Raw genomic sequence first — 26,939 nt, forward strand, 5'->3', positions numbered from 1 at the left:
TCGGGAGCAAGAAGTCGCCGTTGGAAGGAGCTCGGGAGCGAGACTTTGCCGTGGGAGGAGCTCTGTGACGTGACTTCGTCTCCTGAGCGCTCGTGGGGCAAGCCGTCACCTTTTCGGAGACTGTGGGGCGAGCCGTTGCCTTCAGATGAAGCCGGGGGCAGCGTCCCTTTTGCAGTCTAGGAGCCGAGTTGAGAGCCCTGGGGATCCCTTGGGTAAAGCGGAGCTCTGAGAGGTGGCGTCGTCTTCCGGGAGATTATGGGGCGAGCAGTTGCCTTCGGTGGAACCCGGGGGCAACGGGACGACCTCCCTTTCGCAGTCTCGGAGGTGAGTTGAGCCTTCCTCGGGAATCAGGAACAAAGCCGAGCCCTCATCAGGGACCGGGAGCCAAGCCGAGCCTTCCTCAGGGACCGGGAGCGAAGCCGAGCCTTCCTCAGGGACCGGGAGCGAAGCCGAGCCTTCCTCAGGGACCGGGAGCAAAGAGGAGCTTTCCTGGAAGCCTAGGATCGGAGAGGAGCTCGCCTGGAGACAGAGCTCAGGGACAGAGAGGAGCTCACGGGGTCGCTCAGGGACAGAGAGGAGCTCTCACGGAGGTCCTGGGACGGAGCCGAGCTCTCACGGAGGTCCTGGGACGGAGCCGACCTCTCACGGGGGTCCTGGGACGGATCCGAGCTCTCACGGAGGTCCTGGGACGGAGCTGAGCTCTCCTGGAGGACCTGGAACGGCGCTGGGCTCTCCTGGAGGACCTGGAATGGAGCCAGGCTTTTCTGGAGGTCTTGGAGCAGGGCGGAGATCTCCAGAAGGTCCTGAGGCGAAGCGGAGCCATCCTGAAGGGCCTGGAGCAGGGCGGAGATCTCCGGGAGGTCCTGGGGCGGAGCGGAGCGGAGCTCTCAAGGAAAATCTGGTGCGGAAGGGTGCTCGCGGAAACGGTGGAGAGGTGATAGAGATCCGCCGTGAGTATCCCGAGTTCCCTGGTTAGAAGCTGAATGAACCTGGCGCATGAGCTGAACTCGCCTCCAGTCGCGATCCACAACTCACTGGCAAGAGAGAGAGGTTCTCCAGACAGCAGAGAAATGTGGAGCGCCTTTCCATTGGGTAGCTGGACGAATTCAACTCCATGTACCGATTCACGCTCCGTTAAAAATTCCCCCATTTAGCTCTGTCGCCGGAGAAGTGCGCCGGGAAATCCACAACGTCAACATGAGGGCGTGGTGCTGCCGAGCATGAGCCGCACGAAACCGCAGCGGATTTCCGGGTTTTCCCGGGGGTGGAGCTTAGTGGTCGCTTCATCGCGGCGGTACGAATCCTGACTCCGAAATTCGGATCGCGCCGGGACCACTGTGGTAATCCGATCATGTTCTTTCTTTCTTTCCTTTCTTTTTGCGCACCCCTTTTTCAGTCCTTGTTGTCCTATTCAGGGGTCCGTTATTCTGTTAGGCAAGGCACGGAGATGGAAGCCGGAGTAACGGCAAACAGAAACTTTATTCAACAACAGGCAGAGCCAACACAAAAGCACTCACAGCACTCGCGATAATCCATGAATATAATCCGAGGGGAGCTTCGGAAGAGAAGCGCAGCTGGGGAGTGTGCGAGGAGTCCGAAACGGAACGTACGTAGCGGGAGAACTGGACGTACGGACACACCGGCATGAACCAATACGAACACGCATGAACATACAATAACGGACAGGGAGTGTGGGTGAATGTGGGGTCTTTATAGGAGCTGGGAATGAGCGAGTGAAACAAGCCCCAGCTGTTCCCCATGAAGCCCGATTGCGAGCAGATCCGTGCGGGCGGGGCACACACGGAAGAAGGAGCGAGGTGCTTGGGGGAAACCCGAGGTTTGACAGCCGCCGAAGGGGGCGTGGCAGGGGATTCCTGACAATTATGCTCTTCTATTATGCTATTTACTGGAAATTAATAGGTCAGTTATTGATGGCAGTGATAATGTAGTCAGTCATGCAGTTACCCAGTTAGCCAGGATGCAGTAAACTAAACCTTACAGAGCAAATTAATGTTCATCTCAAACATCAGAAAGGGGTAAATGTAAATTCAGTTATTCTGACTGAATAATATTATTGTGTGTGCCAAACAGGCTGATTTAAGTTTAGCAGAAACTGCTGATCTCATGTGATTTGCACTCACAACTGTCTCTGGAGTTTAGAGAAAATGTTGAGAACAAAAAAAATCCATTGAGCAGCATTTCTGTGGGCATTGTTGTCAAAGGAAACTGGTCATACTGGTTCAAATCTGGCAAGAAGGCTATGGTAAATTTATATAATGTGGTGAGCTGAAAAACATCTCACATTGCACAGACCATGTAGACATGTAACAAGAGCAGAAGACTATAGCAGATACAGAGGAATCTGACGATTAAAATGGAGTTTTACTGGAACCCTGCAGCTGATGATTAGGGGGACAAAAGCATAATTCAAGGTCACACTGAAATTGCAGCATATCTAGCTCCAACAACCATGATGCAAAGTCATTTTTAAAAAAGTCATTTAGACGCTTATTTTGTATCATTTTTGATGTGAGGATTAAATGAAGGTCTTGACCTGTATCTATGGCTTGTATAAATAACATACAATCTCCCAGTCACTTTATTAAGAGCACTCGTTCACATTCAAATTAAAATTGTATTCGTCACATACACAATTATACAGAGTATGACATTTTAGTGTAGTGACTAACACAGTAGTGAAATGCTTTTTACGACTGTCCAATATCTCAACATGAAAATCTAAATATAATATAACAATTAACAATAATAATAATATTATTAGAAAAATGATTCATAATATTCATATTCATAATAATTCATCTGATGACACTGCCAGATTCATGATCTAAGGAACTGTTTTGACATTATGTGGGATAGTTTTTTTAAACTTGGGCCACTTGCCTGCACTGGTTCCAGGCCACTGTCACGTCATCAAACCAGTGGCTCAGCTGCTATATTATGAAAGATGTAGCATATCGACTATAGTCATCAGGCGGTTGGTCAGTCTGGCTGACCTCCATAGAGGAAATTGTCAGGTTTATGAGGTGTGAAGCCAGCAGAGAAAGAGATAGATTGACAGAGATGGATTTCTGCCAGAATATTTAAGATTTGAGGCATTGTGTAAATTTCTGGCACAAGTTTCACAAGACCAACAGATTTTCCTAAAACCTTCTTCACAATGATTTTTATGCATCGGTGCCTACATAAATTGTGAGATATACAGTAAAGGGCATTAATAAGTAATAGGGCATTTACACACCACCCATGACCAACATCTTAGCCCTTCTTATTAAATCAATGAGACATACATTAAGTCTTTATTATACATTATGTTTTAATGTGCAGCTGCATTAAAATAAAATAGAGTAGGTGTTATTCAAAATACTTTCCAATAACTAGTTGGTAGTAGTTTTTTAGATATGTAAGTTTATAAAACTTCCAAACATTTACTTTATTTCCCCTTTACTCAATAAATAATTACTGAAAGCTACTTGATATTTATTAACATACAGGTAAGTCCTCTACTTACGATGGATATACATTACGACGACCCGATCGTAAGTCAAAAATATTGTCTGTAGAATGGTTTTGGAGGTGAAGAAAAAGAGGAGGAGAGTAAGGACTGAAAGAAGAATAAGATGGTGGAAACTAAAGGAGGAAGACTGTAGTGTGAGATTCAGGGAAGTGGTCAGACAGGGGCTCAGTGGTGGTGAAGAGGTGCTGGATGATTGGGCAACTACTGCAGAAGTGATAAGGGAGACAGCTAGAAAGGTACTTTGTGTGAATTCTGGAAATAGAAAGGAAGATGAAGAGATGTGGTTGTGGAATGAGGAAGTGCAGGAAAGCATAAGGAGAAAGAGATTGGCAAAACAGAATTGGGATCAACAGAGTAATGAAAAAAGTCGGCAGGAGTACAAGGGCGATCTTTAAGAATAAGAGAGATGTGCAGACCTGCAGTAATTACAGGGGAATTAAGTTAATCAATCACACCATGAAGTTATGTGAAAGAGTAGTGAAAGCCAGGCTGAGAGAAGAGGTGACCATCTGTGAGCAACAGTATGCCGAGGAAGAGCAGCACAGACACATTATTTGCTTTGAGAATGTTCTGGAGATGATGGCCCTGAGGTTTGTCGGCTCCTTAGGCTTTGGCTTAAAGCATCACCCGGAGCCCCTGGCTGGGGGAGTCCGAGTGGCTTTGCGATGAACAAGGGAAACCCGGCTGGGACTGTGCACACCGAGCAGCTCCTTGAGTGCAACGAGGGAGGTAGTGCTGAAATGCCTACTTTTAAGCCTCCTGAAACCTGACACCTATAGCATCACCGAACAAAACAGAAGGGACCATCGGGGTGTTCAGCAAAAAGGCCATGTCCCTGTCAGGAATGTCCAACATGGTGAGCCACAGATGCCTTTCTGTGGCTACTAAGGCTGACATAGACTGACCTATGGCCTTAGCCCTTTCCTTACGAGCTAGGTCGGCTACACAACGTAGCTCCTTAATATCATCAGCTCCAGAGCCAAACCCCTCATCCAACTCCTGTAGCAGGTCTTCCTGGTAAGCCTGCAACACAGCCATGATGTTGAGGCAATCAGCAGCCTGACCTGCTGCTGTGTAATCCTTGCCCACCAAAGCTGAAATCGCAAGGGCTTAGTGGGCAGAACCGGAAATCATGGGATGATGCTGCACCAAGGGAGAGAGAAAGCCAGCTAGCGTCTTTTCAACCTGGGGCATAGCCACATAACCAATCTCATTTATCCCCACTACATTTACATATTGCCAGACATATGGGGTGAAAAGGCAGGCTGAGTATGGGCTTTTCCAGGATCTAGACACCTCAGTATGCAGAGCCCCCTCGGAGGAGGAAGAGAGGTGGGCCGCAGTGCCACTTCTACTGGGGGAAGAAACCACCGCTTCTGAACCCAGAGAGCAAGCACTGGACCCGATGGGTGAGGTGGGTGAGGTGAGAAATGAAAAACCCGTCTCCAAGCCTTCGGCCAGATCCTCCTGCGAGCCCCGTGACATCTGCCGCTGCCATGCCTCAGCAACACCGGGGCTAGAGCCGCGAGGGAGAGCGCCCTCCTTGAAGAGGAGCGCTGGGTCCACATCGACATACAGCTGCAATGCGAACAGTCAACTTCCTCGAGAACCCACTGAGCATGCTCCTCTCCCAAGCAAGCTACAAAGGTGAAAGTCTTTCTAGCTTTTCTTACTCATTTCTTTTTTCCTTATTTCTTTCTTAATTTTTTTTTTCTTACACACAGACACAAAAATGAGCGCTTCCTGAACAAACAGAAACTAGCATCAGCTTCACCGCTGTGCATTTTATAGCTCCTGAAAGGGAACTACCTTCATGTTATAGTCATTTTTACCTATATACTGAAAAGCTGCTTTGCTCTTCGGTTTCTTATATCAAATCTTAGCTTGGTAAGAAATGGGTTCTACTTTGGGATGACGCTGTGAGCTGCAGGAATGTTGTTGCCAAAGTGTCGTTTAAAACTTTCCATGTGGAAAGTCACGGAGCTGTTGTGCATGATGAAAAAAGACAGATCTCCTTGCAGAATCCGACATGCTTTATTTGACATTTGTTATTTGAGCATGGCTCCAACATTGTTTCAACATTTTACACTACAAAAAAAGCTGCTAATTTTTCCTTCTCAAATGCAGTAGAGAGGCTTTTGACACTAACTGTCACACAATTGTTGCTCAGAGTGGCAGTTACAATACATACAAAGCACAAAAGTACATTGTCTATTTCTTTAATAAACAATAAATGATCCAAAAAAAAGAGTGGAAGTTATAAAACACAATAATGTCACATGATCATATCCCTATTCATTATGTAAATCATGTTTGTTTAGCAAGATATGATCAAATATATTTCCATTATTTGTTTTGTAAAACATAAAGTGTCACCAGTATTTAGAACCCTACCCAGCATGCAATACTGCAGGGAATATGTTAACCCAAGCAGGTGATGACTTATTGGTTCGACTCATAGTACAGAGAGTGAGGAGTCAATTGACAAATCACACGATCAACAATTACCCATGCGATTCTTTGTCTATTGCTGCATAAGCTACAAATCAAGTCAGCGATGTTTAATGAGAATGGATTACTTGCAAACAACCTAGCAGCGCATTTTTTATCCGCGTAACAACCTTACATTATGGCGCGTTTCCTCTTGAGGACTATTGAATTACTAAATAGGATTGGCTGTCATCACCTGGAGAAAAATATTCTCGTTTTCCTCGGTCACATCAAACCAGACTGATATTAATCACTAAGACTCAAAGTATGGATTAAAGCAGATGTAAAGGCCCAGGGAGCAATTTCACGTTTTATACCACATAAAAATGGTAAAACACAGATCACATACAGCATAAACAAATGAATACTAGCTAACATTAAATGATCTTTTAAATCACAATTAATGAGCTGAACAACCAGGGAACACACACACACACACACACACACACACACACACACTCACACATACACATTAACACACACATTCACTCTGTTAAGGCTACAGTGGCCGAGAGACTCTGGTGTTTCAGCCAAATAAACTTTTAAAACTCCCAGTGTCATTGTATGAACATTTGGATGCCACTACACAATGACAAAATTGTTGCACTGTCCCTCTATAGCTGATTAATCTTTGCTAAATCTAAACTTAATTTTTTTTCCTCCAGAGTCAAACACTCTAAATAAACAAAAAGCTCATAATAAATTATTTATAGCCTATTCACCTTTCACACAGTATTAAAACTATTTTTCCATTGGTGACATTTAGCTATGAATCTGACTGAAATCAAATCAAATCTTGCTATAAAACCAAAAAACATTTAAAGGAACAGTTTACTTGACGCTTCAGGCATGCAAATTACACAGTGCTAAACTGGTAGCTACAGTATTCCCATTCCCAGCATTGTAACTTTTAAACTAAACTAAACTCAACAAACAGCTTTTGGCATAAAAAGGATTGAGTGTCTCTTTAAGGAAATCAGGAACTATTCTGTGAAATAGATATTAAATGTGTCACAATAGCAATATTCTTAACATTTCAATTCATTATGTTGAATACAATACTTTTTAATGGATTGGAATGTTTGAATTATTTTTGAGACACATGCATGTTCCTTTTGTGTATACACAACAAACTAGATGCAAAAACAGACAAGAATTGAACAGTGAATTGAACAGAGTCCAAATTGGACATTTATGGCACTAACATGAAAGCTTATGTAAGATAGAGGGCAGGAGAGACGATATTAGCAGACTGTCTCATGTACAGTCAATCCAATTGAACTGCTCTTGAATGAACTGGAGCGCAATGTCAGAACGTAATCTCAAACTAGAAAAGAAACCTTTAGCAAGTTTTACAACAGACATAGCAAAGTATTTCAGCTGAATGGTCAATGTAAATCTTTATACTATTGAGTTTGTAAAATACTAAATAAAAGGAACATTTATGTGTCTAAAGTGTTTTAACAGGCACTGTACTGTATTTTCAGTGTTTTTTCCATGTACTGTACTAACGCTTAATTTACAGCAATTGATACATATTACACTATTAATTTAAAATTTTATTTTTCTATGCCAGAATGTGGTTTAAATCTATCTCAGTAGATAATCCAGGTGCTTCTTATAGTCGTATAAGAAACATCAGACCTCTGCATCATTCGAAGAAGTTTTATCTCTTGCCATGTCTTATTAATTTACAGATTTACAGCCCATTATACGTATCCAAAAGAGGAAAATGAAATGACTCAGTGCCAGCCCACACTCACCATCTTCATCTGACACATGACCTGTTCTATGACGCATTTAACCCGCTGCCAGACGACAGCCACAACTCAAGCCTAATTAGATCATATCAGGCATGATATACAGTAAAACTTAGTGGAAAATGAACAATGTGGCTGCCTAATTGTGCGTCAGTATGGTTTTAAATGTTTCAATATTGGGCTGGACATTTTCTACTATCTGGAGTTAATACACACATGAAGGCACATGTTCATAGTAATTAGGTGCATGAATTGACTCACTGTATATGTACAAATAGCAAGCAGAAATTTCAATGTTGCTAATAATTTTCCTACAAATGAAGGTGAACGAGTGCAAAATGTCCTCATGCATTCATTATTCAGCAAGTTTTTGTTTGTGTTTTTGTTTGTTTTTTAACATGTTTTCTGTTGGCTTTGCATTTAACTGATTGTCACAATTTTTTCATTTTGTTCTCTGTCAAAACATTTTGAGTTTTTCTGTTCTAGTTCTATTCCCAATATAGGTATTTATGGGTTTATGGATTTGTTACCTGGTTGTGCTCACCTGTTTAGTGCCCTTGATTAGTTTATCTGTGTATACCCTATTGTGTCATTCTTTGCAGTAAATTATTTTCATGTGTTCATAGTTGTTTATTATAGCTTTTGGTTTTCATTATACAGTTACAGATTATACAGTTTTCCAGTTTTTTTTTTTTCCCTTCTAGTTAATTGACACATTGGAGAAAGGTCTGTGAGCAATTATTAACTTATACAGTTATCCAAAACAGTTTAAGTATAACATGAATTTATTTTTAATCTGCCTTATTAGTGCAATCACTGATCAGTCTAAGCTAAAAAGTGCAGGATAGTTGATTATTAGATTTGCCGGTTTGTTGCTCCTCCTTGTGTCATTTCCAGTAGGATTTCTTATGATTTATTCATTCAATAAAAAACGCAGGGCTCGGCTCTGTGATTTCAGGTTGAAACCCTATTTGCTACTTGAAGCTATGTTTGATCTCTGTCAAGGCTTGCGTGAAATGGAATGGTAGTCTTGGAAACAGAAGTTTAGATTTGTCACAGCAGAGTGACAGGGTAGCTTGCCTGTTTAATGTGCCGTTCCATGATCAAAACATTGCTCAGAGCTTCCAAAGGACCAGAACAAACTTTGTCACGTAACACAAAGCTGGCAACTTTGGAAAAATACCAGCACCTGCTTTACCAACAGACGGCCTGTCATACTGAGAAACATTGCTTGTGTTTTAGCCCTAAGGCTCCTGGGCATGATATTATTTGGAACATATAAGAATGGTTCATAAAACAGTGGGGAGTGGGGTAGCGGTGCTACAGATAAAAATGTAGAATAAAAATAAAAGGGGTATGGACATACAGTATAGTATGGGTGTAATGTATGGACTAATGAGGAATAGAGAGACATGGAGAGAACACTTTCATCTGTGATTAACATTATATTGCAGTGTTAATAACCAAAATCAGTTTAAACTAAAATAAGCATTTCAATTGTCTGGCGCCTAAAGCTCATTATTTTACTTCTAATTCCAATTGAATCCATTCTGAAATCTGATTGGTCAAAAAGTGTTGCTTTACTGACACTACTGACAAGTAGATCCAGCTCTGAGGGAAAGAATGACAGGTTTAATATTGATTTATTAATAATTCTATCATTCCAGTTTTTTGGTTGTTGTTGATGTTATAACGTTTAATAATTATATTACTATGAGGTGATGCGATTCTACTAATTTTTGAAGGATCTACAATTAAAGTCAGATTTAAAGCCTATAGCTTTATGTTTAATAATTAATAACAATTATCATCATCATTTCTTAGTGGCATAAGAGGAATTCATATTTTAAGGCATGTTCAAGGCTAAATCATATATAAAGGATTTCATAGGATTGGGGCAGTAATGACATCATGCTTTTCTAGTCCTTATAATTTGTTATGTTATGTTGTATGTCACTTTTTTAGGTAAATCATGTTAAAGCATAGGTTTATAAAAAAGAGCTTTCAGTTAAGTATGTCTTTATGTATCTGAACCAAATCTAACCACTGCATTTACCTTCTTCACAATCAAGGCCGAGCAGAATTTATAGATATTCTTGATAATTACTTGTACAGAACTCACTACAAAGCAGGGCTGAGATTACAGTTCAGTATATTCAGAGGAGCTTTGCAAGAACGCCTCATCAGCTTGCAATGAGCAAGAAAGGAATTAAGACAACTAGCATGTTTTTAGGGGGCTTTGGAGTGTGTTCTTACACATCTTTATGCATGCGGGTACACTGCCAAAAAAAACACCCTTCTGCTGTTTAGAATACTACTTAAGCTTCAGCGATGTCAACCACAAAGCAAAATTTGCTGCAACAGAATGAGCTACTAAGATAAATTCTTTACTGCCTATAAAAACAGCAATGTAGAACAGTGGATTGGTCATAAGTACCGCCTTGCTGACAGCAAGTTGAGATATATGAATCAACGATAAGGATTTGGTAATAAAAACACAGAATCTCCCTAAGGAATGTATGCTTGTAATGAAGTGCGTCGCAGAATTTGGTTCCTTGGTTTGTTGATAAAACGAGTGCAAAACTTGGAATAGAAACACACATTGAAACCATTAATGATGAGGACAAAACCAACAGCATGTCCCTAATCTTCTATTCATGAATGACTGTACCATTTTGTAGCCATTAGTAAGTTGACCTAAGGCAAGACAAATAAACGAACTGATAGATTGTTTCATGCAGTATACGTATTTCAGTGATCGAATATTTACATCATTTTCTATACAGCACAGGCACAGTCTGTGATATATTCTTTTTTTCTTTTCTTTTCTTTTTTTTTTTTAAATTGTCCATAGTATTTTAGAAGAACGTGCTCAAATATTTTCTCTGGGAATCAGTATCAATGCTGTTTACGCATCACTGGTGATACCTTGAACGTTCTCGTTTGCCCGAACATTAATACATTAGCACGACAAAAAGAGGAACAATTCGCAATTACCAAAAAACTCTTGAAGACCCTTAAGACAAAAACAGAAAACTAGATCCGGACAACCTATGGATTCCAAGCTAACATGGCCCTACTGTGCTAACAGTGGTGTAGCTAAATTTAGACATGGATGCAGCGGTGACCCCGGTAACCTCTTCATCACCTTCCCTCCTCCAGCAATTGAGAAACGGCAGGGTGCAGCAGGCGAAGGTGGCCAGCAGTGCCTTGCGAAAGCGCACGTTCATAAAGCAGTAGATGATGGGGTTGACGCAGGCCGACGTATAAGACAGGAGCTGGATGAAGGAAATAGGAGCGCCAGAGAGAGCCCGTTTGGCTGAGAGCTGGTCAAAGGCCTTCCATGTGTTTGCGGTGTACAGTGGCATCCAGCAGATAAAGAACATAGCTACAATAATGATTAACATACGGATCACATGCTTCTTGGCCAGGAGTTTGGCTTCAGAGGTGTTGCTGCGTGGCATGTTATGCTTAGAGGAAGGGGAGCTACTGATGGCGGAAAGTTCCATGGCTGGGGGTTTCTTGGAAACCTGAATGTAGCAGCCATCACTGTCGTCATGACCGTGGGATACGGTGTCATTCATGCCATTCTTCATCACTATTAAAGATATGAACAAAGGAAGGGGAAAATATGAAACATTAATTATAGGACAGATTTGTTTTGTATTGTCTTACATAATAATTTCACATTTTAAAAGAAAATTACAAACATTGGTTGAAAAAAGTAGTATTCTGGTTTCCAACTTAGTGTCACAATTGTTTACCTGCATAAGCTCTACATAAACCTACATTTACAGATGCTTATTCTAGTGAGCTTTAAGTACACACTTTCAGCACAGTGAAAGTCCCAGCTTGTTAGGAAGCTGGAGTCAGAACACAGGGTCAGCCATGATATGGTGTTCCTGGAGCAGAGAGGGTTAAGGAGCATGGGTCAAGGGCCCAACAGTGGCAGCTTGGTGGTGCTGGGGTTTAAACAGACCCTCCGATCAGTAACCCAGAGCCCTGACCATTAAGTCTTAGCATCACAATTTTACTGCACTTGTGTTAGATCATGGGTGGGCAATTAATTTTTACAAGGGGCCACATGAGAAACTTGAATTGTGTCAGAGGGCCACACCAACGTTAACTTGAACTTAATTCTGCTTAACTTTCTTCCATTGTAAAATGCACTAAATTATATATTTTAAATATCTGGTACTAATAATTGGAAGAATAAAACTATATGAATATTTATATTAGGCAATGTGAAATTGTGGTGTATAGGTCAAATAAGGAAACAAAAACAATTATTGAATCAGTGCAATTTATTTTTTACTTGTCAATCTCCACAAACAATGAAAAACAACAACTTTTCTTAGCGTGAGTCGACATCTTGAGGGTAACCTGGTTGGCATCACTTGTCGCTGTTCACCTTCACTTACAGCTCACGCACGCACATACGCACATATTATATTATATTGTAATAATTATTATTTTCGGGATCTACAGGGAATGTTTCAAAGATCAACCCATCGATCGCCGACCAGTGATCTAAGGCAATGAATTCCATTATTTTTTGTTTTTTGCCTTGGCACCATCACTGGAAAACTTTCCTGCCTTTTTAAAAACGTCCGCTGCAGACGGAGTGCACGTGCTCGGATTGACTTTTCTTTTCTGCGCCGCATTCTTCTCATATTTAGAATGGCAATCGGGATGTTTGGATTCAGGTGATAAATTAAACCTGATGTGGAGAAACTCAGATACACCCCCTTTGCAGAAATTTCAGCATTGCATGTTTTGCAAATCGCTATCCGTGGGTCTTTCTCCGAGATATTGAAATCAGTCCACACCACAGACATGTTGGCCCTTATCCAGATAACCGTGTGCTGGCTGCGCTTTTTAATTGCGTCATTACAATTGTGTTTCGGCCGTGTTGTTTCGGTGATTTAAGTATTTCAGCCGAAAATTTGGTGGCCGAAATTTCGGTGCATTCCTATAATATTTGATTGGCTTCATGTGGGCCGGACAGGGACGTACAAAGGGCCTGATGTGGCCCGCGGGCCGTCGTTTGCCCAGGTCTGTGTTAGATGATCATAGGGCTACATTACACCTGCACAAGCTCTTGGTGACTAGAAAATTGTTGCACAAAATGTTTATTAATATTTTTTCAGTTTTATGTAATGCACAACTTATGTAGAAGTTACAGTATGTAGCCCCATGTATGTTTTGTACATAAACAGTCAACCTTAAGATAATAGCTGCTAAAACTGCGATTTAGTATACACTGATAATGTACAGTACATTATAGATACTATATCAGTGGTGGTACTCATACTGTATATCTAAACCATGGTGGAACATAAGCTAAATACAGTAATTTTTTCTTTTTTAATATTTATAGAAGAGAAATAAGAGTACATTGGCATTGCCTCCAAGAAATAAAGTACCTTTGTATGAACTGACTGTTGGAATGGTAAATATGCACAAGCTAAACAAATTTAAATTGCAGCACAATGACTTTGTTTACACTTTATAATTTCATTTGTTTTTAATCTAGTTTGGAGTGTATTTCCAACGAACCCTCATGTTCAAAGTACAGTATAGACTCTGCTAGCTGCTGCAAACACATGCAATTTCATTTGCAATCTAACGTGTCACTGTGTAATTAGATTGAAATTGCATTATTTGCCAATTAGCTCAAACTGTAATGCTCATAATCTTCAGAATCAAAATCATATCAGCCATAGCCTTCCAAATGTACAATGAAACACCCCATGTGAAAGGTTAACAACAAAATAAAAGCAGGTACCTTTGAATGCTTTTTCCTGTGCATTATAACATTTTAAAGAGAGAGTTTTCTATTGGTACATACACACAGAGTGTGAGAGTAAGAGTGAGAGAACTTTATACACAATCTCAAGAGAACTGTGAGGTTACCGGTCTCACAACAAGTTATCATGTAATGCAATTTCTGTATTTACTTAAAGGGTAAGATTTTATTCATTTCATTTTTTTACTTTATTACTGTATTTACTTTAGTAAGATATTGCACATTAAAATGTAGTGAGGTTAAAAGTTCCAGAATGTAAAATATTTTGATAAAATACATATGCTTAAAAATTTAATTGAAGACAGTAACAACCACTGTTTCCACCACTGTTTATACATTAACAAGATAATTTATTTAAAGGTGAAAACTATGGTTCAAAATCATGTTCAGAATTGTGGCTTAAACTCGGATATATACATTGTACATCAGTATAACATAGCTCAAACACGTCTCATATTTTTTTTAACAGATTTGAATGCAAATATGGTTCTGGATTCAAATCTGTTTTAAATAAACCGGGTGTACCTGCATTTTTACATGGATAAGCCATGAAACACATGAAACAGTGAGGTGTGAACATGTTTGTTTCTTCCTGTTGAACTGATGCTGAACCGTAAAGTACATTGTTGCCACCAAGTACAAAATACCACCAAGCGGCAATAAAAACAAGTTCAAAACAGAGCACCATGATTGGTGGCTTACTGCGTGCTTGACTTAAGTTGTTATCCACTTGTTAAAAAAAATAGGAAGGACTGATTTTGCAAAAGATCGTTGAGTAAAATTTTATATTTGACTCTAAAATGTAGTAAAGTAAAAGTCTCCCCAAATGGAAATACTTCAGTAAAGTACATATATGTGAAAAAGCTACTTAAGTACACTAATGAATTACATTTACTTTATTACTGTCCACCACTGTTTATTCTTACTTTATTTGCTGATCTCCGAATTCTTTTAATAATAAACATTAATACATATCGGAGCTCTGGCTATACATTTATTCCATTTTAACCAATTTTGTTTAACAATAGAGTGTCACAAAGCACCTTTGTAGAAAACCCTGTTGTTGATCTACTGTAGTCTTGAGAGGAACCAGACTCTAACGCAAACTCTAAATCATTAATCTTGCACAATTGTATACTGTAAATTCAAACTGTGTCAAGTGAGTATCAGAAGGATTTTCAATATGAGTGTACTGTGAGTAAAAGAAAAGGACAGGATCCAGGTGAGATTATCCTCTGAAGTAAGGCTGAGTATTGGGCATGCAAGGGACTGGTGGTAAATGTAAAGTGGAGATTCAGAGAATGGCTGGGTAATGAATGTACATTTACAACGCTGTGGAAAAACTATGTGTACATTTACGCAGTGAATGTTTTTCTTTTAATCTTGTGAGCAAGAGCTGATGCCTGAGTAACTTTGACTATATGCAGACATATAACAGAGACGGAGAAAGAGAGAGAGAGAGAGAGAGAGAGAGAGAGAGAGAGAGAGAGAGAGAGAGAGAGAGAGAGAGAGAGAGAGAGAGCGAGAGTGGGGAGGGGTTCTCTTACTACAGAAGACCTTTTCTCTCACTGGGAGAGAAACACTAAGGTTTTCCAAACAGTTTTTTTTTTTTTTTTTTGGCAAGGGCAAATATGGCTGTCCATATGGGACCATTCATAACATCACAAAGTAAGTTTACATTACAAATACTACTATTCCCTTCCAGCAATAATGTGTATTGTACTACATTATTGAACCTATACTCTACACTGCAGCACAGTGCTACACTACTTCATAGCTAAAGAAACATGCAACAAACATTTTTCCCCTTTGTAGAAACTGGAACCAGACATCTTTAAAAAGATGAGAGCTTAGGCGACTGTAACATATTTATTGAAAAGAAGCACTAAAATAAATTCTGTCTGTGAGAAAGGTTTTTAATAAAAGGAAAACCAACTTACAAAACAGAATTATATTAATGAGATTCTGTTTTGCTGCCAGTATTACTGCATATGTAAAATGAAATGTGTTGGTTTATACAAGCTGGTGTTGGATCTATGATGATCTCAAATGTTCAGCTATTTTATGAGTTGCTCAGTAGCTCCTGGTTCCATAACCTCAAATGAATGTATATGACTGTAGAATGGACATTACTCATTATCTTACATTCCGGTGCTCATGTTAGATCTCACTCTCCAGTGTTCTGTATTGTTTTAAAGACTATAATCACACTCTTGATGTCACCCAAATGAGGATGGGTTCCCCTTTTGAGTCTGGTTCCTCTCAAGGTTTCTTTCTCCTAACATCTAAGGGAGTTTTTCCTTGCCACAGTCACAATGGCTGCTTATCAGGGATAAATACACATCGTTTATCTCTTAAATTCTGTAAGGCTGCTTTGAGACAATGTCCGTTGTGAAAATCACTATAGAAATAAACTTGACTTGACTTGACATTCTACAAAGCTGCATTATTAAAATCTGGATGGAATTTATAAAATGCTATAAATGATGTTTGATAGAATTAATGACACTTCAGCAATCATTTGCAAATTTATATTAAACAGAATTAAGTTTTAATTGTCTTCAAATTAAAAATTATTGGTCAAAAAAATTAGCAAGCATCAAACAAATGTCCCATTACTTCCTGTATGAGCATTTACATGTTAACTTTTGCTATATTGAACTGTTTGATAAACAAATAGGGAAATTCACTCATATAGTCCTCCTGTACACAAAGATACAATCATGAGAATGATTAAAAAGTTTGATGTGAAATTCAACAAACGTCTGGGTTCTACTTGCTAACTGTTTAAAGCAGAAACTGTTTAACCCTTCTTTCTGTGGAAAGCTGTCAGCAAGTTTGCCCACAAGCCTTAAACATACAAAGAAACGGAAAATGGAAAAGGAAAATGGTAGCAAATTGTATGTTATCTATTTTTTAATTCTTGCTAATTTCTTATGCAGTATATTTTTTGGTACATTTCTCTAAAAGCTCACCATATCATCTTTTTTGCATTGGAGTGTACATCTAATAAAATATACGACAAATGCATATATTGTTTATTACATTTACTAACATAAATAAAGTCAAACTAACAGCCTCAATCAGCCATTCCCAAACATTAACATTCTTCCCTGTTCTATTATTTCTCTCTTTCATTGTCAGGGTCACCCAACAATTTTTAATATGAATCTTATACAATTCTTCCAGCACTTCAATATAAAAGCTTTAAAGAATGCTTATTAATGTGTAATATAGGACCCGTGTATCACCTATTGAAACAAAGGTGAATACAAGTGCAAAATATACTTTAACTGTTCAAACAAAATGCCAACACTATAAAATACATATAAAAATATAAATAAAGAAACCCAACCTGAACATGAGCAATGGAACAACAACTGTAAGACTGTGAAAAGTAAGAATTGTATATACAAATGCAAAGGTCAAATAATGTGATTCAGATTGCGTAATTAGTGGCATAGGAAAGCTAGTTCAAGGCCATAATCCTGACACAATGTAGATAATCTTCAAATACTGTAAAGTTTTTATTTGAGCTTGTATTGATTCTACAGTATTTATAGGTATGAAAGTCGTTCAGTGGTCTTTGTGAAAAGTGAAAATATTTTCTGTTTAAAATGAAAACAACCTGTAAAAATGAACAAAAGAACTGATTTGAAAGGTCCTTGTGACTAAAAAAGAAAAATTTATGAAATATAATTACAGGCAATTTAACATTGTCAAATGAAGTACCTGGTATTGATATGCCTGCTTTTATGTCTATCACCCCACACCTTTTTTTCCCACAGTACGTTGACTGTTTTTTTCTTGCTGAACAATAGCAACCAATGTCACAAATAAACCACCTTTGGATAATATATTCATAAATAATTGCAAAAAGTTGTTTTACCTTAATAATTGCTTTAATGTAAAAAGGTTACTAAAAGACTTGTATCTATACCTCTTAAAATATTTTGGCTAATTCTCTGTGTAATCTTATATTTTATATTTTCTTTCATTTTCCCCTTCCTTCTGTACAGAAATGTTGTTATATATACATTTTACTTTCAATCAAGTCAATTTTTTTGCTATTCCACACATATGTCATGGGAAGTAGATTAAAAGCATTTGGCTGCATGCACTTGTGTATAGTTAGAAGGCCAAATAAAATGTTATTTTGAATGTCTGTTGCATTATAAAGATGACTGGTTAAAGTATTTGGCTGCTGTTTAAAACAAGGACATGATAATAGCGAAGGACATCACAACATTTTGTGGGGATAATGTAGCTAGCAAAAACAGGATTTTTTTAAATAAGATTTAAAGCTAGATTAGTTTGAATCACTTCAATGCAATCAATGCAATACTCTAGGGTTTAATAAACACTGTATTATCTTTAAGCAAAAGCATTTTTGACAAAAGATCTGTTGTTTTTAAGAAAAAGAACGAAATGAGAGAATGAACTCTTAGTACTGAGCCACACTGAAGTTTTGACACAGTAAATCTTAGTTTATTATGTGGCTTTAATTTATGCATCATATAGACATCTGGCAGATGCACTTATCCATATGCAGAGCTGTTACCACCAGGTAAATGGTGGTCATTTAGATGTACTGATTTATCAATTTATTAAATATACAGTATATTGGTCAGCATAGTTAATTAGTATATTAATAATACTTTGCTGCATATATGAAAACCTGAGATAGGTGAAATTTAGCATTACACAACAAGTAAAGCATTAAAATACATTCCTGTAAAGCATTTTTAGTCCATTTCATTGAATTATCTTGCTTCTCACCTCTACAGTCATTCTTCTGCTCTAGCTCGAACTGAATCCCACGGTAGAGCTCTCTGGAGATGAGGCCATAGGCAATGATCATTACCACACCCGGGATGAAGAACAGAAAAAAAAGCAACAAGACGTACCTGAGAGGGAGATTAAAAGAAAAAATCAATAAAGAAAAATTAAAGAGAACTGAATCAATACAGACCTTTAAAAAGTAACTGCAGATGAGACCCACTAAAGCAATTATCATGTACAGTACTTGTGTCAGGTCAGTTAATGATATATGGCCTTGCTGATTACTGAAAGGCCCAAAGAGTTATTGAATTAGTGTAAGCCTTCACCTCCAAACACTGAGTCAAGCACCGAAAAAAAAAAACTTAACACAACAATAACTGCTAATGTATTTCTGGCAATACTGGTAGCCAGTTACCAATAAGCATCTGCCTTAACATCTGCTAGATCTAAACTGAATCATGGCTTGTATCTAAAAATTACACAAAGCGTGTCGGTGTTATTATTTCATTGTGGTATTCAAATGACATTCGTGGGAGGGCTGCATGAATGTGTCTCCTCTGGTCCTTTTGCGCTCGTCTTTTTCATCTCTCTGACGTCTTTATGCATTCATTTGAACTCAAACACACTTGTCTTCCTCATCCATATGTGGCTTTCAAATTCGTCGCCAGGGCACTGGCAATCAAAGCAAAACTGTCTTAAAAGGGCTTCAGAAAGTGAATTGATGAAGGCACAGGAAAATGATGAAGCTTCTTTTTATTTTATTCTCAATTTTTTTGTTTAAAGTGAACCTTAAGCCGTATCTCGTGTGGTGACTTTAACACACTCTCAACTGGTAAGGTGAACTCATGGCCCATGTCTGTGGTAATAACTGTCTCAAAGTGTCGATTTGAGATGGGTCAAGAACATCATCAAGAAAAACTGATGTACTGCATGAACAAGGACACTATTTGGAAGAAATATTCTTGTGCTTAAATCGTAAAATATCTCCACTCAGAATAACTAATAATTCAATCAGGAAATGATTCGCATTGTTAAATGATCAGTGTTCCTAGTTTACTGATCACAATGGTTTTAGAGACAGCAATGCCTAACAATCTACTTAACGCACTTAAATATTTATTTAACATCCCACTTGACTTCACACCAAAAGTCTGAAAGAAGACTCTGAAACAATTATTCGGATATTCTCTGCTACTTATGTTCAGAATGTGAAACCAGGTTGTCTCCATGAATTGGGCCACAATTTAGCCCTTGATTTTAATTTTATTATTATTTTACAACATTGGCTCTTAGAAAACCTGCATCAACATCATGTTAAAATCAAGAATAAAATTTGATTTAAACATTGCAGCAATATTATTATTATAGCATATGCTAAAGAGAATATGCAAATTAGCAAATACATGCTGTTAATGAGCATCCATTACCATCCAAGAACTATTAGGGCCTTCCTATTAATTTCATAAAAATTTCTTATGTAAATTAATAATTTGCATCCACTTATATTTTTTGTTATAGGGTTGTATTTGCAAAGTAATATATGTAATAATGACAGTGTATAAAAATTAAGTAGAAGAAAAAGAAAACTTAAGTACAAACTTACTTTTTTTTTTCTTGATGTGATCTACAAGGAATTTGGATGTTATAATCTTTTTTTTGTTATTGTTATTTTATATGTTTCTGGTGAAATATTACAAATATTTCATACGATTCATATGTTTAGGTGAGTGATTGTGGGACACTGAAATTTACCTTTTTTGATGTACTTGACTGTACAATTAAGGGGAAAGGCTTAAGGTTTCAAGCCTGGGAGGTTTAACTGAATCACACGGTAGTGCAAAAAGAATATGATTTTTGACACTTTTTAGGGTTTTTAAGATTTAAAGATTTGAAGTTTTAGTGATTCCATTACATTGGCTTAGACGAAAAAACTGTTATATTGTACAGTATTTATCTCAAACATATGTTGTTGTGAAGGACAGTTTGCCTATGTTTAAAAAGTTTCTATTCTACACTTATTAGAACACAAATGGCATCCCAAACTGGACAATGTTTGGTTTCAATTCCCAATTTGTGAATTTAGAATAATTATTATTAGCATTATCTGCTCTGTGTCAGTGTGCACTTGGAAGAAATGTAAATGTAATGTATATTCTTATATTCTGATTATTATTTGTGACAATACAATCGTGCAAACCAGTATTAAAAAACATTAAATTAATTGAGAAGAAAAGCTAAGTTACAAAAAAAAAATCTACTCTATTAAGGATTTAAGAACGAGTCTGGAAACAAGATGGAAGCTGTAGTACAGGAAACGTATAGTTAAAGGTATATTGAGGTTAGTTCACAGTGTGTATCCAACTCAGTGGAACAGGAGAGATACTGACTGGAAATGAACTCCTTAAAGTACATTTACACGTTCTCGAGTAAGGCTTGATTTGTCATTACAGACTGCACTCATCCTTCTCACTACTTGTTTGCAACACCACCGTCTTGCAAGTACTTACGTATGTTTCATCCAATCATGGACAACCAGGCGTTTTACTGCCACTACAGGACACTTAGATATTGGCAATACTGATTTACTACTTATATTTAGTGTACTTGTATTCTTAAATTGTACTTGTACTATTAAAGCTGTTCCGCTTCACTTAATAACATGTCGCTTTCACTGATGTTGTCCACTAATGCTTTCATCTGCCCTATTACATTACAGCTTCAGCTCCATCATTCATGTCTAAATATTCGTTCATCTCTAATATGAACTGGTGCTGTCGCTGTCTGAATCTGCACACTGCCACAATCATTTTAGTGCCGAGTGACCCCAGTGTAACTTTGCAAATTACAAATAAATGACTCTTGACTATATATATATAAATAAATCAGCAAAAAACATCTCAAAGTTAAAGGCAGCAGACTAGCCCTATTTTTAGCACTTGATTTATTTGAAATCCACTATAACTCTTCTTGCTCATAAAATTTCCAGTCATGTGCAAGATCTGGCTGGCTGACTGCAAATTCATTAGGATAATCATGCTGGGTCCTCACTCACCAAATCTGTTCTATTTGGCTTACACGCCAATCTGGGCGACACATGTGAGCAGTGATGTTGTTGGATTTGGGGAAGGGCACCAGAGTGCTGAAGATCGGATACGGTACCATGATGCCCAACGACAGCACCCAGGTAACAGCGATGACTTTGTAAGCATGGGAACGGGTCTGCCATGCGCGTGACTTCAGCGGGTTGCAGATGGCGCTGTACCTCTCGATCGCTATGGCAACCAGGCTGAAGGTGGAAATGCTGACGGAGATACCTGTGGAGAATTGTGGGCGGAAGTACAAGACATGTGATAAGTAGCTTACAGAAACGCCGCCGTAACTAAGCGACAACATCTTTTATCAAGAAATCTGTAATAATGCTTGCCTTAAGTGTGATCAGGCAATCTTTTATCTCTGTGATACATATTTTTTACATGATCTTATGCTTCTGCCTTTTATGACAAGGCTGGATTTACTCTTTATGACCATGATATTCCTGTTTATTTCCAGTTTTAATATCATACAGTGGTTATTATTAGAACTATTATACTTACCACTTTGAAAAGTTAAGCAGGCTGTTCAGCTTTAATTGGCTTATAGAGAAAAAAATGGCATGCTTCAGCACATGCCACTAGAACGCATTCCCATCATAACATTTTTTGCATATATAAATATGTATACGCAGGCTTGATCAGCCAGTTGTTCCGCAGGGTTTGCTTGTAAGAATGCAGCAAGAAGCATAAATTCAATATCAATCTGTTCTACCAAGTCTTGTGTTCTATTTTGCGTCAATATTTTAATGTGGATATTTGTTATCAAATAACCTTTATATCATTCACTTTACTGTTTTCATAATAGAAAAATTCAAATGAGTCACATACAAAAATGTTAGTTATGACTTTTATGGGAACCCCTGTTTATTCATGCAGTTATCCAATCAAATCAGTAGTTAAAAAAAAACAAAATCTTGGTTAATTTTCTCACCAAACATCAGAGCATAAAAAATAAATGACCTCACTGTTTTAGACTGAAGTATGGTTGTTGGTACCAGGCGGTTTGAGTATTTCATGTTTTTGTCTCCTAAAAGTTGTTGTTTTTCACACACAACAGTCTCTAAAATTTACACAGAAAGGTATGAGGGAAAGAAAACTACAGTTGGGAATGTCTTGTTGATGAGAGAGGTCAGGGGAGAATGGTTCAAGTTGACAGAAAGTCTATGATAGCTCAAGAATAACAACTCTTTTAACCCTAGGCTGAAGAAAAGCATCTCTACGGGCAAAACATGTCGAAACTTGAGGCAGATTGGCTACAACAGCAGGCACAGGCTCATTTAAAACTGAAGACTTGATGACTGGAAAAGGACCAGGAAATCTTTTTTCCAATCTTCTGCTGTCCGCTTTAGTGGGCCTGTTCCCACTCTCAAATTTCGGCTCTTGGCTGACAGAGGTAGAACCTCATATGGTTATCTGCTGTTGTGGCCCATCCATATGGTGATGCTTTTCTGTTAATCACGGATATAAGGAGTGTTTAGTTGAGTTACTGCAGCTTTACTTTCAGCATTCCAGCATTTTCTGTGATGCTCAAACCAGGCCATCTGGCAATAAACACTAAAATAGATGAGATAAAAATGTTTCTAATTGAAATGATTGATTTGAATATTAACTGAAACTCTTGGCATGATTGCAACATGACTGACTGAACTGCATGAATACACAGGTGTACAGATTTTTCTTTTTAATTGGCTGGTAAGTTAATTTTTTATATTACTAATATAAGCATTTTGCAAATACCACAAATGGATAGGTCCGGCAAAGTTTAAAGAAAACATTATTATTACATATTCCGTGATTTGTATTTTTAATAGATGCTCCTTCGCTTTTCTATAGAACTATCCTTCCTGACCGCAGAAGTCCCAGAGTTTTGGAGAATACAACAGTAAGTACTAAGTGTTCTCCAAAACCATTAGGTGCTCCTTGTAAATTGTCATTTCAAAACATTTCTTTTTTTAATTGATTGATTTTTGTTCTGGCAACTTTTAAGTTTGTGTCAAAGGGAAAAAGATCTCAAAATTTCCCTAAAGCTTAAGTGCTTCCTCCCTTGAGTCCAGGTAACAAATAAATATGAAGAAAAGCAATGAAGCTTGAAGAGACTTCACTTGAAGAAGTTCACCATGTAAATCATTTAATAGCTGGGGGGTCGGGGGTGGGGGGTGGTGTCTAAAATTGTCTAAAACATCCTTTTGTATTGCCTATTCAGCAGTTGTATAATCTTCACTAAAAAGGATGATGGGTTTTATATATTAAAAAAGGCCAGATTTGGGGGTGAGAGTATAAGGAAAAGACTTGTGGTAAGTTAAGCATGGACAATAGCTGCTTTATGACTGTCTCGCTTCTTCTTGAAGGAACTTATACAATGTGCAAAACACAGTTTAATGTGACTGCAATTAAACAGCAGAACAATGGCAGGCTACACTTAAAGACAGTAGTAGTCCACATCTCCTACAGACACTGCACCTTTATTTGGCATGACTTTGATGGCCTTTCATGTCCTTAAGGGCAGACATTAACGAACATAGCCTGAGAGATTAGACACAAAAATCAATGGTTGGAGGGAGTTGTAATGGTTTGTTGACTGCTTGTGGCTGATGAAAACCAGCCTGCCCGAAGGCTACCTTAAACAAATGTGGTAGATGAGAGCAACATAAACCAGGAACAAGGAAGAAACCGTGAGCATAGCTGTAGGATGTGACAGAACATTCTTTCCCGCAGACTGACAGCAGCACTCTTCCTCTGACTCAAGGCTGGACACATGGCACTGTAGGAGTGACCCAAAGGGTGCCACCACTGTGCCAAGCTCTGATTAAAAATAACTCTTTTTTTGTACCAATAAAGTGATAATTTCCGCAATTGCAATCTTATACTCTGCACTAAAAGCCTATTCGAAGCTCGGCAAAGATGTAGCTTGTTAAAATCTGCAACCTACATCTGTTCTTGATCTGTTCCACACTCTCTCAGGCTATGGGAGAAATTGAAACAATTTATATTTGTACAAGTATTACTAGTGTTCAATGGTCTGTGCTTTCACATTAAGGCGCACGAATTGTATTTAGGCAATGCTGTGTTTTTGTGATGCATCGAAATCGAGCAATAATGGCCTACATGTTTTATAAGGGCAATTGTTTTTGTTGTAGTTAATAAAGCATTGAAGACAGCTTCCACTAACTTCTCATTTATCAGTGTTATTTCTGCTTGCTCTCCTACATAATGGCGCATCTAGTTCAACTTAGTTCATAAAATCTATTAAATCATTCTCCTCCTTCCAAGGATCCATGGATGCCATGTTGCCCAGGCAACTATAATAATCATAAAACTGATAACACTGCATTCAAATTGATCTTCACATTCTAAACAAATTGATAATTAAGCCTGGCGGTCTGACATTCCACTAGGCAGGAATTACTGATTCAAATTCAACCCTCATTAAAAAGTTATCTTTAATGTCCAGAGGCAGATTACTGTACGGCATGCCTACTGCGAGTATTTAAATCAGGATTAGTGTTTCCATGATCATATTCATCATCAAGGAAATATTATTATGATCGCAGCTTGGTGGAACATTTTTGTTAGGCCAGGATGTAATTTGCTGCCTACAAAACAAAGCTATATTTTCACCATACTTCAAACAAAGAATTGTATGACAACCCTTCATTCGTTATTAGTTTCTCAACCCACAGAACATAGTCAAGCTGAGAAAATAGTATAGTCCACAACACCTAAAATAGTAACTGTTGCTGTCTCATACAAAACGGTGTACGAGGGATCAAAATTCAACAGCATGCAATGCAAAACAGTAAAAAAATATAACAAATGACTTTTTTGCATATCTTATTTAAACAAAAATTAGGAAAAAAATTTAATGGTATCAGGTACATTCAAGTGTTAAAAATGTAAACAGCATCATGATTGCATTAATGATATAATGCACTGTATACAGCTTTACTGAATCTTTGCCAGAAAATTAATCAAGAAATATTTGGACAATTTGATGGCAGAACATGAGCAAAATGTCTCTCCAAATAGAATCTAGTCAAATTATGACTTCATCATAAATAAAAACTTGTTTTAATTTAATATTAAAGCACCGGCCTTCTAAATCCCAATTTAATCACTGCTTATTCATCATTGCTGTTAATCAGAGGTGGCAAAAGTGCACACATCCTTCACTTAAGTAAAGGTACAGATACTCATATTTTGAAATACTCTGGTAAACGTTGAAGTACTGACCATACGTTTTTTTACTCAAGTTAATGTAAAAAGGTTTGGGCTCTGACATGTACTTAAGTAAAAAGTAACAATAACTACAGTAATTTTAAGGGGAGTGGTAGTGTAGTGGTTAAGATGCTGGGTTACTGCTCGGAAGGTTGGGGGTTCAAGCCCCGGTATCGCCAAGCTACCACTCTTGGGCCCTTGAGCAAGGCCCCTTAACCCTCTGTCCTCTAGGGGCGCCATATCATGGTTGACCCTACGCTCTGAACAAGCTGAGATATGCAAAGAACGAATTTTACTGTGCTGTAATGTATATGTGACAAATAAAGGCTATTCTATTCTATCCAGTACTACCTGTTTTAGTGTCAAATGGACCTCACAGCATATTAATAATAGTGCTGTCAATCGAATAAAATATTTAATCGCAACTAAGCGAATTATTGTCATGAGTTAACTCACGATAAATGCCAACTTAATCGCACATTTTAATTCTTCTAACTGTACCTTGAATTAATATTTTGATTTTTAATACTCTAATCAACATGCACTTCGACAAATATGGATGCTTTATGCAAATGTATGTTTATTATTAGTGAAACTATCCTCAACATAGAGCATGAAGAAAAAATATTATTGTTGTTTTAAAGCAGGGGTCTCCAATATTTTCCAGAAAGGGCCTGTGTGGGTGCAGGTTTTTATTCCAACCAAGCGAGTCCACATCAAATTCTACCTGTTCAAATATAATGATAGTCATTGTAAATGACTATCAGGTGTGACCATTGATTGGTTGGAATGAAAACCTGCACCCACACTGGCCCTTTCTGGAAAAGATTGGAGACCCCTGTTTTAAAGTATTTATTGGTTTTTTAATTACATAAATCATCAGGACACCAAACAGAACATTTGCTGTTTCCACACGGCTGGTTAATGAGGTGATACTGGTAAACTGTACCTCTTCTAACTTGCATACAGATTACATAATCAGAGAATATTTGTTTTCATTGTTATTTGGGTTTATTTAAAAGTATTATGTTTGTGAGTCAAGAATTCACTGAGATTCAAGTTGTTTTATTTGTGTGTTTGTGAAGAGAGGTGGCAGAGAGCGCACCCTTTCTCTTTTATCTATTTAAAAAAAGCACAGCATTTTTTCTTGTTATAAAGAGTGTATACAAATAAAAGTAGACCCTTTACAGATTTGAATGATGTATAGCTCTTATCTGTACGATAAAAAGAGTCAGAGTAATTTAGGTTCGTTTCTG

General features: G+C 38.0%; 1 protein-coding gene across 1 annotated transcript in view; it reads right to left on the reverse strand.

The window, feature by feature from the left end:
- Positions 1-5,550: 5,550 nt before the first annotated feature.
- Positions 5,551-26,939, reverse strand: part of cckbra (cholecystokinin B receptor a) — a 31,681-nt gene continuing 10,292 nt past the window's right edge. Inside the window, exons 3-5 of the mRNA XM_083522408.1 lie at positions 21,429-21,690; positions 18,374-18,501; positions 5,551-11,383 (exon numbers count right to left, since the gene is read on the reverse strand). Of these exons, the coding sequence (XP_083378534.1) occupies positions 10,851-11,383; positions 18,374-18,501; positions 21,429-21,690 (923 nt within the window). The 3' untranslated portion in view covers positions 5,551-10,850. The remainder of the gene's footprint in view (positions 11,384-18,373; positions 18,502-21,428; positions 21,691-26,939) is intronic.

Source organism: Silurus aristotelis (genome assembly GCF_946808225.1).
Source record: "Silurus aristotelis genome assembly, chromosome: 20".
Lineage (NCBI taxonomy): Eukaryota > Metazoa > Chordata > Actinopteri > Siluriformes > Siluridae > Silurus > Silurus aristotelis.